Source organism: Eublepharis macularius, chromosome 12, assembly GCF_028583425.1.
Source record: "Eublepharis macularius isolate TG4126 chromosome 12, MPM_Emac_v1.0, whole genome shotgun sequence".
Classification (NCBI taxonomy): domain Eukaryota; kingdom Metazoa; phylum Chordata; class Lepidosauria; order Squamata; family Eublepharidae; genus Eublepharis; species Eublepharis macularius.
In genome coordinates this window covers 32,042,325-32,057,482 of record NC_072801.1, presented here as the reverse complement: position 1 = coordinate 32,057,482, position 15,158 = coordinate 32,042,325, and the positions used below count along the sequence as shown (strand labels likewise).

At 44.7% G+C, this 15,158-nt stretch overlaps 1 protein-coding gene across 1 annotated transcript; it reads right to left on the bottom strand.

The window, feature by feature from the left end:
* Positions 1 to 2,052: 2,052 nt before the first annotated feature.
* On the bottom strand, positions 2,053 to 13,153 carry LOC129340173 (membrane primary amine oxidase-like). Its single transcript, XM_054994789.1, has 4 exons — positions 13,077 to 13,153; positions 11,961 to 12,246; positions 10,011 to 10,140; positions 2,053 to 3,286 (listed from the first exon to the last, which is right to left on the bottom strand). Exons 2-4 carry the CDS (start codon positions 12,215 to 12,217, stop codon positions 3,002 to 3,004), a joined length of 672 nt encoding a protein of 223 aa, XP_054850764.1. The 5' UTR covers positions 12,218 to 12,246; positions 13,077 to 13,153; the 3' UTR covers positions 2,053 to 3,001.
* Positions 13,154 to 15,158: the final 2,005 nt, after the last annotated feature.

The window sequence follows — 15,158 nt, the reverse complement described above, 5'->3', positions numbered from 1 at the left end:
AGCACCATGTGCATGTATGATGGAGTAGTAATAATAATATCACTGCCTATGAGGTGATAAACTTTAAACAAATATAAAAGCAGGGAAAGTGTGCACAAAAAATACACCATCTTTGAAGTTTTTCTTTTTTTAGGAAGCATATTTCATTGGCTGAGAAATTGTCACCGCCAGACTACAAGTGATAGTAGACATAGGTCTATCCAGTGGCTGCAGATCCGACTTTAGAAGCATTTGTAGTTCTTCTAAAATTGCCATGAGGTCTCGATCCAGAGCTTACATGCTGCGCAGCAGTCCCTGGAGCTCTTGTTTCCCCCCTGCACCTTTTTAGGGACCCAAACCACAATGGGGGGCTGTTTTCAGAAGATACTGTAGGATTCTTAAAGTGCATTCCTGTGCAGATTTGCTCCAGCCTAAGCCCTGAAGTTCATGAGCATAAGCTGGAGTAATTCTGCATAGGATTCCACCGTCAGAAAGTAGAGTGCCCTCTCTTCCAGCCTCTTTTTGACTTGTCGAGCCATAAACAAGCTCATTTACTGGGAAGTAAACCATCCAGTAGGTTTTCTTCTCAAGTAAACAAGCATAGAACTGCAGTCTGCAGGGTTTTTTTTATTAACAAAGCTTATTACTATAATGTATAGAAAAGAAATTAAGAACAAAATTGAGAGGGATCCCTAAGTAGTATGATCTAGTAGTTGGGGAGCTAAGTGTGGTCAGAGGTGGTTGGAAAATGAAGTGTGACAGCACACAAGGCTAGTGAACCAAGGCAAGAGACTCTCAAAGTCTTGCTGTTGTTGTTTTTTAATCAGAGTTAATTTGCTCTGACCTCACCCATGGTTTGCTGCCCTGCCCTCTGCCCTATCAACCACCACTGTCCTAAATCTGTGTATGTAGGGCTACCCTTGAAGATGCTCCGGAAACTTCAGGTGGTGCAGAATGCAACTGCTGGATTGCTGGCCAAGTCACCACAGTCAGCTCATATAACACTGATTTTGAAGCAGCAGCACTTTCTGCTCTCAGAGGAAGATTCTCCAACTCCATTCCATGTTTTCATTTCAACTTTTTGGCACTGCAACGTATCTCAATGAAGCCAATGCAAGTCAAATGGCATTTGCAGCTCCTATTATATGTAATGGAACTTTCCTGGAGGCAGCCGCTTTGGGTGTCTATAACTTGGACATCCGAAACTCAATCTTCACCAATCTTGGAGGGTGGCTGGAGGAGAGCCTGCTGAAGACTCTCTGTGAGATTGGCATCTCTGAGTGTGAAAGAGGCCATCCTAGAGCCCCTGGAAGTGACAGACCATGGACTGACTGGTCCGCAAACAGGGGTGGGTCCATGAAAAGTTCATGGTTGGTGGTCTGTGGAATGTGATGGACCATGGACTGAAAGTCTGCAGTTTTTTCCCAGTCCGTGCCCATGTCTACTCTGGACCCAATTCAAGGCGTTGGTCCCCAACTTTAAAGGCTTTAATGGTCTGGGACCCTCATACCTTCAGGTCCACCTTTCCCATTATGACTCCCCCCCCCCTCCGCCTGCTTCATTCATCTTCTCAGGGCTTGCTAGTGGTTCCTGGCCCCGGGGTGACTTTCTTCCACCAGGAAGAGGATGCTTGTACTGAATGGACTGCGGGTACTTTCAAACTAGTTTTATTCAAACTAGTTTATTTCAAACTAGTTTATGAGGATTACAGTACCTCACCTCAGTAACCATGACCTTGGCTCCTATAGAGTTCTTAAAGAAACCATTTTGTATGAAGACAGGTGTCCTGTTTCTAGATCGACGTAACTAGTTTGAAAGTACTCTCAGCCTGTTTCTTAGAAGCATCCCTTTCACTACTCTTCTAAGGACAAATAACATTTCAGCAAGTTGGCAACAAAAGTTGGCAGTGGATGATGCCAACTGAATACTATTGTGTAACCACCTAAGCGCCTTCTCCTCCAGCCCAATTCCTAGAGGAGTTTGGCAACTCTTTCCAAAACGTTTCCTTTAAAAAATAAAGTCAAGGTTCAGTACACACATGAATAAACATATATGCCTTCTTTATTTCTTTCAAGATGAGCAGCCCACATCTGAAGCAGAGGGGAAGGGGTATGACAAGCCTAGCTGCTCACACCCACCAGCTTCCTTGAGAGAGTGTGCCCTGCCCATGCTTTTCAAACTCCAGTATGGGAGGAAGAGGGAGTCCACACCACAGGGGAAGAACACTCTGTGACTTTTCTTTAAAGATCATGCCTGTCTTCAGCTTTTGAACTCCCAGGTCATTAGCAAGGATCTGATTACAAGTATCTACCCTACAGGGTCCTACTGGATTTGCTCCACTTTAAGGGTGTAACTATATGATATGCCCAACATGTGGAGCCAGAGGAAAGGGGAAGATGCCCCCCTCCCCACCCTTTCTGCTGGCAAAATGGGAGAGGGAGGGAAATTAGAATTTCCTTCTCCCATCTTGCAGCACCAAACAAGCACTTTTTAAGGAGCGCTCCCCCAATGCACATCTGTCTGCTTGTCCAGTTGCACACCCATGAGCTGTCACATGTTGGGCGTATTGTGTGGTTTGGCCTGAATTGTCTTGGCTTCTTAAAGAATCCTCGTTTGGCGAGAGTGCCAAGTCTTTGCTGGAGATGCTTATCTCATCTCATAGAATTATAGTCCACAGAGTTTCTGGGAAAGAAATAATTTTAATTCAGCTAATTTATCTACACAGTGTGGATACTCCTGTTAATATTGTCGGAAGAAAAATTTGAGCATTTGGCAGAAATAGACCACACACAATCTGCCTGGCACATCTGAGCCCAGAGAGATGACAATTCTGCAAGTACAACATATAAATATATACAGCACAAGCATGCATGGGTTCATGTTTGTGTTTGTGTTTAGAAGATACTGGATGGACAGAGCTCAGCACTAATGGCCCTTGTTACACACTGATCTCACTCATGCTGAGTTGCTTCTTCGCCACCAGTCTCCGGAGCACCACCTCCCAACTAAGGTCCAGAGGGATTCACAGCCTTGTCAGGTTTTGGAAGCCCTCATAACTGAAAGGTGGCAAGTTCGGCATGCAGGCAGCTGCTTTTGACAGGCAGGCAAGATGGTTGACATCACAGGACGTGGGATCCTGCTTGCTGGTGAAGAAAACACCATCAGGAGAATACATGGAAGGGTCGTCATCAAAAAAGTTGTAGGGTCTCAACATAAAGCCAACTGCATTCCCAACGGTTGGTGTGTTGGGGATGTCCTCAGAATGTGGAATGTGCAGGAAGCCAGCAGTGATCCAGGCAACCAGGTCCTAAGGAGGGAAGAGATAACAGTCCTTGTTTTTTGATTATTATTGGAAGAACTAGTTAGAGGGAAATCTGGTTAGAGGGGAAACAAAATCCGTTTGTTTTCAAAATGTATATGTGCATCTTCAGAGACCTGACAGTTCACAGTAAAAACCATACCACAACATAATAATAAAAACAACAAACAGAAAAAAGATACCAACATAAAAGCCACCCAGAAAACATTCCACCAGGGGCATAAAAACCACCTAAAAATAATATTCAGCAGCCTAAAATGACATCCATAAACTAAGTTCTCAAGCTAGAAGCAAGCCATAAAAATATAGCTAGAAATAATGGAGCCCAACAGTTAAAAAGCTTAAGTAGGAGAAATGCTTTGGCCTAGTACCTAAAGACAATAGAGTAAGCATCAAGAAGAGATTCCAAATGAGAAGCACCTCTGCTCTACTTTACCACCCACCTTGCCACGGAAGAAGGGAAAAAACAGAAAGGAGGGCTTGTGAGGCAAGTTTTAGGTGGTGGGCTAGACAAAGGGGGGAAGAAGTGGCCCTTCAACAAACCTAGCCACAGCATTTGGTGCCTTACAGATAAGAATCAACACTTTTAATTGTGGTGGGAAACAAATGGCAGCCAGGGCAGAATATCTTTCAACACTGGCGTGATAGGATCCCTATAACCAGCCCCTGACAATACCCTGCCCACCACGTCTGGGACCAATGGAAATTTCTGAAGAGTTTTCAAAGGCAGCCCATGTATAATGCATTATAGTACTCTAACCTGAATGTAAGCAGAACATGGATCACTATGGCCAGATCATGCTTTTTGAGGAATCGCTGTAGTTAGCATATCAGCAAAAGCTGATAAAAGGTACTGCATGCTACAAAAGAAACCTGAGCTTCCTATTATAGGTCAGGATCCATCAGCATCCTCAGGCTTTGAACCCACACCTTCAGGAGGAATGCTGTCCCATACAGGGCAGACAAACTCCTCAGTTCTCAAGCAACTCTGTCATTGAGCACCAATACCACAGTCTTGTTTAGACTGAGCTTCAGCTTATTAGCCCTCATCCATATCATTACCTTCTTCTGGCAGTTGGGCTACCCAACTGCCCTTCCCTGTGGTGATTTGCCCCCTTTATTTGACCGGGTCATTGAATGTGTCCAATCTAAATTTCTGCAAAAAATCCTGGGCCTACCGAAGTGTGTTCCATATGCAGTTATTTGCTTAGAAACTGGCTTAATTTTAGTGGAAACGAGGGCATGGCTTATGACATTTAAATACTGGCTACGGTTACATTATAATTCTGACCCTGGGAGCTTTATATATCAAATGCTTTCAGAGTCCAATGTGTCAAACTGGTCAGCGTATATCATGGAAAAAATGGAAGGCATGGGTATATCTGTGGACTCATTGTCTATGTTAACATCAAACGCGGCATTTCATCAAATTAAGAGTAGGTTGCTAGATATCGAGCGCCAGAAGTTATATAGCCTGGCTATTAAAACCTGCTCTCCCCTGAGCTTTGAAGTCCCCCTCACTGTAGGGAGGATGGCTCCATATTTATCCTCCCTGCAGGTGCCCCTACGTCGTAGAGCTTTTTCTTTGGCCAGGTGCAATGCTGTGCCTTCGGCCATTCTACATGGCAGATTTAACAGGATAGACTATTCAGCTAGATGCTGTTTATGTGAACAAAAATGTGTCGAGTCAGTTACTCATGTCCTTTTTCACTGTCATTTGTACGCTGGTATATGCCAAACATGCTTAAAAGCTGTCTTAACTAGTATGATGGATTGTTCTGACTCGCTCAAAGTCTATAGACTGTTGAACGATTCCTTTCATGATGTAACCGAGAAGGTGGCTGAGTTTCTCCATTCTGCCTTGAAGTTGCATCAAAGGATATCACGGAGTTAAGCTCTAAATGTATTTTTGTATTTGTAATACAGCATTCTTTTAACTCTGTTCTTTCTTTTTTGTAAGTGGATAACTTGAATTGCTGCTATATGCCAATAAAGGCTAACTTGACTTGACTTGATTTAAATATTGCAGTCTCCATGATTTCCTCAGTGTTCCCGTAGATTGTCACAGCCATCAAAGGCTCTCGCTGTATTGACTTATTATATAGGAAGTCTTAATGACAGAATGGTCAAGATGTGGGAGTGATTGTGAGGTAAAAAAAGGGGGATTCTTTATGCTAGATGAAACAGATGTTTTGCTTAACCAGAAGTTTATTTATTATTACATATGTTTAACAGAGTGATTGTGTAAGCATGTTGGTTTCAGAATAGATTTTAAGCATAGTGGTTTCAAAATAAGTATACCAATTAAATGTTTTTCCACAGACCCAATCACAAAGATTAATTTTGCACACAGTTGCCACTTAGGCAAAAAATATTCCCCAAAAAGAAGAGCATGAAATTTTCTGAGTTCACTTGTCACCAGGGCTTTTTTTCAGTGGGATCGCGGCGGAACGGAGTTCCGGCACCTCTTGAAAATGGTCACATGGCTAGTGGCCCCGACCCCTGATCTCCAGACTGAGGGGAGTTTAGATTACCCTCTGTCTGGAGATGAGGGGGTGGGGCCACTGGCCATGTGACCATTTTTGCCGAGGGCGATTTAAACTTTAAAAAACTCCCCCCTTGTTCCAGCTGACCCAAAGTGTTGTCATTGTGCAGTCCTGAGTTCCACCACTGAGTTCCACCACCTCTTTTCCCAGAAAAAAAGCCCTGCTTGTCACACAGGCTAATTTCATCCACCAAGTAAAAAACACACAGATTTCTTCTCTCAGAACTTCACTCACAGAATGGCTCTTCTTTCACCCACACAAAGACTTCCACACAGACTCATTGAACCTCTGACAAACAGCCTTCAGCCTCCTCCCACACCAGCAAGTCAGCGGTTACAAAAAAAAGGGGTTGGGAGTCACCTGAATATTGGTTCTTCCTTATTCCAAAACCCAGACAATTTCTCCCAGTGGTTTCATATAGAGGTTAAAGGGGACCCCTGCAGGACCCCATAGTGTAAATGCTAGAAGGAGAAAGAGCAGCCCTCCAGCACTGCATTCCCAAACTGGCTGACCAGGTAACAGAACAACTATCCAGGCATGGTGCCCCCTATTCCCAACCCAGCCAGTCTCTCCAGAAGGTGACCAGGATCATTTTGGCCTCCAGTCAAGGTCTGAATTTAGATCAAAATAGATCTAAATCAGTCTCCTCCAAGACAGTAAGCAGAGCTACTTGATCCAACCCCAATCCCCTATACGTGACCAACAATAGAGATTTGGACGCCAGGTGGTTGTTATTGAGGTAATCCAGGTTCAGGGATGGCTTTCTTCAGGAAGGGTCTCATGACCGTTTCCTTTCATAGCAATCAGAACCACAGCATTTATTACCTCCTAAGCCCACTCACCCAGTCTTACCCAGCTTGATATTATGAAGCATGATGAGCAAGAGCAAGCTTAGATGTGGTGGGCCACACACTTCTAAGTAGCTTGTCCACCTCCACAACTGAAAGGCAGCTACACCATTCTGACCAGGTTGTGTCAACAGCACCTTTAGATGTGGCATCTAGGTCTCAGTGGATCTGAATGATTTTATCCACAAAATATGTGGCAAATGTATCTTGGCAAACCTACCTATTTTCTAAAATCTAAAATACAAGAGCTGATCAACTATTTGTTTTGACCGACATGGCTATCTACAATGTCTTTGCCAGTGCAGGGTGCTAGATGTTGAAAGGTGGTGGTCTGGGGTTTCCTATAGCCTGGCGGTTGGCGGTGGGGGAGTACTTTGATAAGCCACAGCAATTAAACAGTTTTCTGTCATCTGGCACACACTACTCAGGGAGATTCAGCTGTAGCTGGAAAGAGTAGGGTGTGGGGCCAGTACTGGGTTTTCTGGTCTTAAAAGGAGTACTAAGCTGGTTTATGTGAAACAGCCTGGATTTGAACAAGGATGAACTGATAAACCTCGACATCTCATACTGAAGTTAGACTTATAGCTTCCTTCCCATATTACTCAATCTGTTATGTAAATAAACACTATTTACTTTGTTTGTTTGTTTGTTTGTTTGTTTGTTTGTTTGTTTGTTTGTTTGTTTGTTTGACAGCCCTTTTGGCTCATTTTCTCCCAGAAGTCTCCTAGCACACTTTCTTCCTAAGGAAACTGATTCCAGGGACTACCTGTTACATGACAAAAAAGAATGCAAAAATACTTAATTCTCAGACAACAGCTAAGGTAACATCTGAAGAATCTGAAGCTGTGTTAGAATAGAAACATGAAGTATAGAAAGAAGCACAGAAGGATCCCAAACAGAAACTGCCATAGGCGAGGTGAAGCCCCAGGAAGAAAGCATACCATTTGCTGCAGTAGAAGAATGCCACTTAATACTATCACAGACGCCAGGACCCCAGAGGGCTCAGATAAAGCACCTTTCCTTTCCTGCTGTTCCTTTGTTTACCCAGATTGCAACTCTTAGGAGATCCTTCCTTCTGGCTACATCACTTCTTTTCATCCACCATGAGGGCTGGGCATGCTCTCTGCAATCTCTCTGCATCCTAGCTTAGAAAGATAGCTAGAAATCTTTACTTTGTCTTTCCTGTAAAGTACAGAGTTCCTTAACAATTTCCTTTCTAAAGAAACATATCAGAATGAACTTGTTCCTAACTATCAAGAGCAATAACTCTGTTGACTGTACAGAACTTGCTTTGTCTTCAGAGAAGAGCTGTGTTGTTCAGATTCCACACCCTCTTCCTTTGCAAGAAATGTTCCCAAGAATTCCAAGATTCTATGCTCTGCTGACCAGCTGGGCTATCATCCTAAATCCCACAAAGCAGCTGTCAGAAGAGGCAGTGGGGAAAAGAGCTGCCTGTTTTTCAGTGTGAGAGAATTTTAAATAATAAACATTGATATAAACACTGCATTCTAACACAAATGATTAAGAGCTTATAACAAAGTTTGCTTGCTTTCATTTTCTTTTCCTTTCCTGTTCCTTTCCTTCTGCCAGTGGAACACTGTAGTGAACACTGCCAGTGAACACTGTAGTAGAAAGGCAGGATACAAACGTCTTAAATAAGTAATTAAGGACCAGAACAAACCCTTCTTTTGGCCAGTAACAAACATTCCAAAGTTTTCCATCAGAGAAACGGAACTGATCTACTCTGCTCTGAGATGTATGTGTATTTAAAACTGAAACATTTAAGATAAAGTTTTCCTCAATGAAAGGGAAGTTAGGGAACCAACAACCCTCCCCCCTTGTTCTAAAGCCAGGCTGTTGTTTCAATACACAGACAATTCAGTTTGAGCATAAAACGCTCTGACAGTAAGCCCAGGGGAGTCTGATGTTCTATTTTATAAGCCAGATTTGAATCGTAGGTCTGTTTCCTATTGGTCTGCCCCAGCACTGGAGTTATTTTCTGTGGTGTCTGTTTGTCCTGTTTACCCTGAAAACGTGTAGAAAGGAGATGTGTGACAATAAAGATTCCCAGACACTACTTAGATATCAGAGATCAACTCCCCTGGAGAAAAAAGCTCCTTTGGATGGGACATTATTGTCTGCTGAGCTCCAGCCCCTCCTCAAACTCCAACCCCCCTAAGCTCCCTCCACTTCTCTAAAATCTTCAGGTATTTCCCAACCTAGAGCTAGCAACCCTAGATCAAGAGGCAACTGACACAAGCACCACACCAATCATTTCTTTCCCAAGAGAAAAGTGCTTTGCTTAAAGAGGTGGGACACATTCCTCTGGACTGCCCACCATATTCTCTCTACAAGGTAATAACAGCAGTCTGCAGGCCATATTAGACACAGCTGTGGAAAAACCACAGAAGGAGCTCCCACATTAAGAGCAGATCTGGGGGCTCCTGGTGTGGACTTGGGACTGTTCCAAGGGATGGGATTTTAGACTATCCGTTTGGATCATTTCCTCAGCATCAATACACCACAGCAGAGCTACAGTGTGACCCAAGAAAGGGAAACATATGGGTATTCTATGGTTTATCCCTCATGCAGGGCCAAAATATACCACTGGGGGAGGGGGGGATCACCAAAGTCAGAAACATGGTGAGAGAGGAGAGTTAGCAAATGCTCTCAGTTCAAATTGGGCTGCAGAGCTTTCCAAAAATGCAGGATGTTGTTCGTGGATTGCCTGTTATCATCAAGTTCGACCTTTGGAATAGAAGTCCAAATGGCCCCAAAAGACCTGGATCCCCAAACCCTGGATGGACATGCTAATGGAGATGGGGTGTGTGCACACAGACATTTGAACATGAAAATCAGCAAGTGGGTGTACTTCTCCATTCCTGCATATGCCGATTCTCCCTTGCAGGCTGTTAAATGGGGCAGGAATTTTACAGCATTTCTCCGCCACCCCTCATCAACCTTGTTTCTAATCTTGGAATTCAATTGGAGGAAGAAGATTAAAAATGGGTTACAGGAGCATTTGTTAGGTACAATGTTTAAGCATTCCCTCCCACATGTAGATTCTTCCCTGCAAATGCCATCCACTCCCCATTCATGATATCTGGCAAGACCTAGGCTTGGAAACAGTGGCATCTATATAATGAAGCAGTTGCCTCTTACATCCTGTATTGCCAGCTGAGGAGAAGAGGGAAAAATTGATATGCCTGGGCTGGGGTCTGCACCCTACTACCCATTGGCAACATCCGTCTGAACTTGTGCAGATTTCAGCTGACCGCTTACAAGGTTTGCCATCATCTTACAGAGATCACTGCTCACCTCATTGCAAATGGGCTCATTGTTTATGAAATCAGCAAAGGCAACCGTTGGCGTCCAGGGGTCATTCTGGTTATAGACAGAGGTGCTAGTCGGCTCCTCCTCTTTCCTCTTGGTGACAGCCAGCTTGTACCTGCAAAGCAGAGCGAGAGCAGCATTGCTGAGCGGGAACTCCACTTTCCTGGGCAGGAGGGCCAGAGGCAGGCCCAGTGGCAACTAGCAATTCTCAAGATGCTTGAGGCTCCCTTGAAATTGGAACTTGGTGTCTGGGAAAGCTATGAAAATGCTCTCCCACCCTGAATCCAAGTTTGCAAAGACCCCAAGCAACAATAGAAGCATTTCCAGTTTATATGGCTAAATGCAGCACAACGATATGCCTCTGGGTTATCATAAAAGGCACTGCATTTAACTGTATGGAGTGGAAATCTATACTTAAGGAAATTTTCACATGCTGATTGGCACTCAGATCTTTCATGTGATCTATGGTTGACCTTTAGCACTGGGAAATGATTCCCTAGTGAAATTCAGGACTATTAAGGAGTATGAAGCATTCACAAGATTACAGAGATTCATCTGACTCAGTTAAGAAATACATCTGAAAAAGAAACCTAATCTGTCGATCACTCTGTCCCATTCAAGCATTCAATAACTCAACAGGTGGAGGTTTAAGTAACTGTAAAGCCATCCTGTCTAACCTTAATTTCAAAATACATAGAGATGTGCCGATTTGCCTAGGCCGGGATCTGAACTGAAATGTTACAAAGCTTAACATACAGAAGGCTCCAGGTTCACTCCCCGGCATCTCCAGTTAAAAGGATAACAAAATCAAGTGATGGGAAAGTGTCTACCAGAGATGCCGTAGAGCTGCTGCCAGTCAAAGCAGACAATACTGACCTCGATAGACCAAGGGTCTGGCTCAGTATCTTGCTTCCTGGTTTCATTTCCCTGGGCAGAGGGAAGTATTTTTTAAAAATGGAACTGGACCTTCCGCTTTATTCTGGTATTTTGTCAATAGCTTCTTGGGTAAAGGCATCCCAGACCAGTGCCTTCCATCTTTAAAGAAGGCACAGCTCACATTTAAAAATGGCAGTAAGGGTGCTAAGGGGCACTGTAATCAGATGGGGAAAGGCTGCTGTCATTACTTAGTAGTGATAAGAAGATACCTTGTAATCAATATAAATAATCTACTTTCAAAGTTCAGTCTTGGGGAGGGGCTATGGCTTAGTGGTACACCATCCTCTTTGTATGGAGAAGGTACCCAGTATCACAAGTTAAAATGATCAGGTAGGAGGTGAAATTAAAGACACAGGGGAACCTCTGAAAGAAGAGGAGGCAGAACTGATCTTGACAGATCAACATAAGACAGCTTCAGGTACGCCTAGTTTCATTTTCCTGGGCAAAGGGAATTGGCAGGGTATTAAGGTGACTCAGCAGATACCTAACCAACAGTGATGTCAGACAACAAGAGAAGTTCAGCCATCTTCCCACCAAACAGGATTGTACAAATTTGCATTTCTGTGCACAGTATTTCCACTTTCTGCCAACGGTTGTACCATCTCACTGGCTTTGGGAGAGCTGTCTGGTTTTGTGTAAGCACAGATTTTCTTTGCATGAGCGACTTCATCCTTGGGGCTGCATATGGTAGACTTCCAGACCATCGGTCTATTAAGGACAGTATTGTCTGTTCTGACTGGCAGCAACTCTATGGCATCTCTGGTAGACACTTCCCCACCATCAATGATGTGATCCTTTTAAATGGAGGTGCTAGGGACTGAACCAGGGGCCTTCAGTTTATAAAACAGGCATTCGACCCCTGAGCTACTGCCTCACCCCAGTTCCTAGTCAGTCAACTTTGATGAGCAAGCTTTTAATAGTAAATAATGCAGTTCAAGTATTTAAAACGCCAATGGATACGACTCTTTTATATCACACCCCAAGAAATAAATAACTCACCGGCCCCAACTGATGGCTCGTTCCATAGGATCCGACTCTGGTAGGTGGTCCCCAGAGAAGCTGTATATCTGGATCCGATAGCCACGTTCATGCCCCCACCTATTTATGCTATTTGCTGCAAAATAGATGTGTCTGGGAAAGTCATCATGAAGACGGAAGGCTGCCTGGTCCTCAGTGTCCAGGACTTCTCTTTTCAGCCTCATCTGGTGGATCTCATGTTTTTGATCCCAGGGCGCCTTCACTTTCTTAAAAGTCATATCATTGGTTACTAGAGAATTTTTCACACCTGGAAAGGAAGAAAATGTCAAGAACAACCATGAGAGAATGTATACTGTAGCTGCTTCATTAGTGGATGTCGACACAGGTGAAGCGTGTAGGTGCTTGCCTTGCTAAATGTCTCATCTTTGAGTACCTGTTCAAAGTGAAAGAGCTCCGTCAAAACAAAAGAAGTTGTGTTGCAGATTCTCCACTACCCTAACTGCTGAGAAGTTGCAACTGTACTGCATCCAACCGAGGCCTGGTTTCTCTGATATGAGAGTGCACCATTGTTGAGTCAGCAGCTGCCCACGTACACCTTAACATCAATGTCATGATTGTCCCAAATCTGAACTTTCATTAGTCAAAGTTTGAGACAGCAGAAGGACCAAAAAGGGATCTATTGAATGTCTGTTGAATTCCTCTTGAATGGAACTCTTTCCCACTCTTCATGTGGGAAACTATCCAAAAACAAACATGAAGTTTTCATGATTCCAAAATGATTCGCTAAGACAAAATGAGCTCAAATAAGCTGCTAATTAGAACAAACTGACGGCTTGAGTGAACAAATAAGATCTCCCTGTCCGGGGTCAGCAGCCCAGCCCCCGGACTTGCTGACAGGCAGCGGCAGGGGGCAGCCGGGAGACAGCAGTTCAACTGCTCTGTCTGACAGACAGAGCCAGAACCTGCCTACCCCAGGGGGAAGGGGCGAAAGGCCAAAGCCTCAGAAGGCTGGAGGGAGCAGGGAGAGGCCAGCTAGTCCCACCCCCCAGGGGGAAGAGAGGGGGCTAAACAGGCTAGAGGAAAAGGGCCAAGGCAGGGGGAATAGGGACCCAGCAACAGCCCAAACAGAGCCCTTACCTTCCAAGGAGGAGAAGCAGCCATTACAGCCCAGAGCCACACCCTGGCTAGAGGACAGCAGCCTGACTCAGGAGGTGCTAGGAGCCAAGCCCCTCCAGGTGGAGCTGCCACAGGCATTCTGGGGGAGGAGATGGGTAGCCCCGCCCAGCATCAATGAGCAGGCAGCCCAGAATCTGGCCAGGGCAGCTCCTCGTGAGCAAGGCCAGGGAAGCTCAGCAGCACAGAAGCCAGCTGGGGCAGTTCCTTGTGAGCAAGGCCAGGCATGCTCAGCAGCACAGAAGCTGGCTGGGGCAGCTCCTCGTGAGCAAGGCCAAGGAGACCTCAGCTGGGGATGGCTCACATTCAACCCCACCCTGCCAGCAAGGCAAGGAAGCCAAGAAGGGATTAGTGGTAGGAGGGAAACACCTGAGGGAAGGCACAGCTGGGCCAAGTCAGGAGAGAGAACAAGCCTAGGAGGAGGGCGGGGCGGAGAAAGGAAGCCCTATATAAGGTGGCTAGGAAGAGCTCTGAGGTGGTGGGTGGGAGTAAGGAGTGATGGTGTGGAGTGAGAGTAGAGCAGTGTGAGAGTGGAGGCTTGGAGGAGAGTTCTGGGAGAAGGAGATAATGGAGGATGCAGAGGGTAAGCAGGCCAGGTTGAGCAGGCCAGCGAGTGGACTGAGAGGGAGTCTGGGTGATGTATACTACCCCTCCTTCCACAGAGCAGGGTCCTGCAGTATCCCTGGCACCCCTCTGATGTCAGGGCCAGACCAGCTGGGGCCCCGGCCCAACGGCAGCAGCGACAAGCCCTGATACTCCCATTGCCATGATACACATTCACCATGGAAATTTCCAATGTGTTGGCCCAGAGTGCCACGGCCAATAAATTTCCTGGCATTCCTCTTCAGTTTTGAGGATAAAAGGGTCACAAATGCAACAGAAAAAGAAAGAAAGCTTCTAGTCACTCCATGCTATATAACTTATTTGCAAAATGCTAACCACTGAGCTGATTCCTGGGCAGGTCTGTCACAACTGTGCCCTGTGGCTTTCCCATAAATCTTAATTTAATCTTAACTTCTAATCCTTTAAATCTTAATCCCAACTTTTTTAGGTCTGTGGACTCTTCTTGTGGCAATGCAGGGAGAAAACACTCCCCTTCCTTTGGAAACTGAATCCAAACAAGATCTCTTCCCTAAAGCAAACAGCCAGTCCTTGCTTGCCTCCACATTTTGGAGGCAGGAGCTACTTCTGAAGAGTTTTAGCAATATCACCATTGTCCTTCTGGGAGCATCCATTCAGAAGCGCCTGCCTCTCTTGCAGGATATTTGGCTTGGAATTCTGCATTTTGTGCAACCTCGTCGTATTTTGTGGTTGGCTAGAAGCCGTTGTTGCAACTCTCCTCTACTGATCTATCTAATCCCCTTTAAATCCCTCTATGCTACTAGGCATCACTGCCACTGATCCCACTGTTTAATTCCTCATTGATAAAGAAGTACTTCCTTACAGGAATATAATATGTCTCTCCAGTATCAGGCAAGATACCTGATATTGTTCTACAATGTTCTCTTCTCTTTTTATGCCTTCAGAGGGAGAACAGGATCCCACAGACCAATGGCTTCACTCCTTCATTTGGGGGGGAATGATCTACGGCAATCACAGTCACACATCTAATTAAAAAATAACCTAATTTTAGATGCCTCTGATGTAGTTGCAGATCTCATTGTTTGAATGCTGTAGGGCTAGCAAAGTGCTGATCCCAATGTCACAAAGTATGGAATCAGCATTTTACAGAAAGTAAAGATGCTGATTAAACACCCACAAGGGGAGGAAACTAATTCAATTAGCAGAAAGGATACAGATTTCTGTCTATGAAGTTATTTCAGTTCACTGCTTCAAAGTCACCATCCTAAAAGTCAAACATAGCCCAAAGATTCATGTCCACTTTCTTTTTAATCTCTAGTTCCAGCAGCATAGGTTACTTGGGTGTCTTAAGAGAAGGAGTTAATGACAAGAGAAGAGCCAGGGGCTTTATTGGCATGATACACCATTGTTGTTCACTTCCAAGAAAGGAAAATGAAAGTTTGAAGTTCTTGTTACTTTGGAATT

Excerpts from the sequence above, each read along its gene's own strand:
- LOC129340173 (XM_054994789.1), bottom strand. The coding sequence starts at position 12,217 with ATGACTTTTAAGAAAGTGAAGGCGCCCTGGGATCAAAAACATGAGATC. Across the intron at positions 10,141-11,960 it reads CGAGCCATCAGTTGGGGCCG|GTACAAGCTGGCTGTCACCA; the intron begins GTGAGTTATTTA and ends TCTGCTTTGCAG. Across the intron at positions 3,287-10,010 it reads ATGAGCCCATTTGCAATGAG|GACCTGGTTGCCTGGATCAC; the intron begins GTGAGCAGTGAT and ends TTCCCTCCTTAG.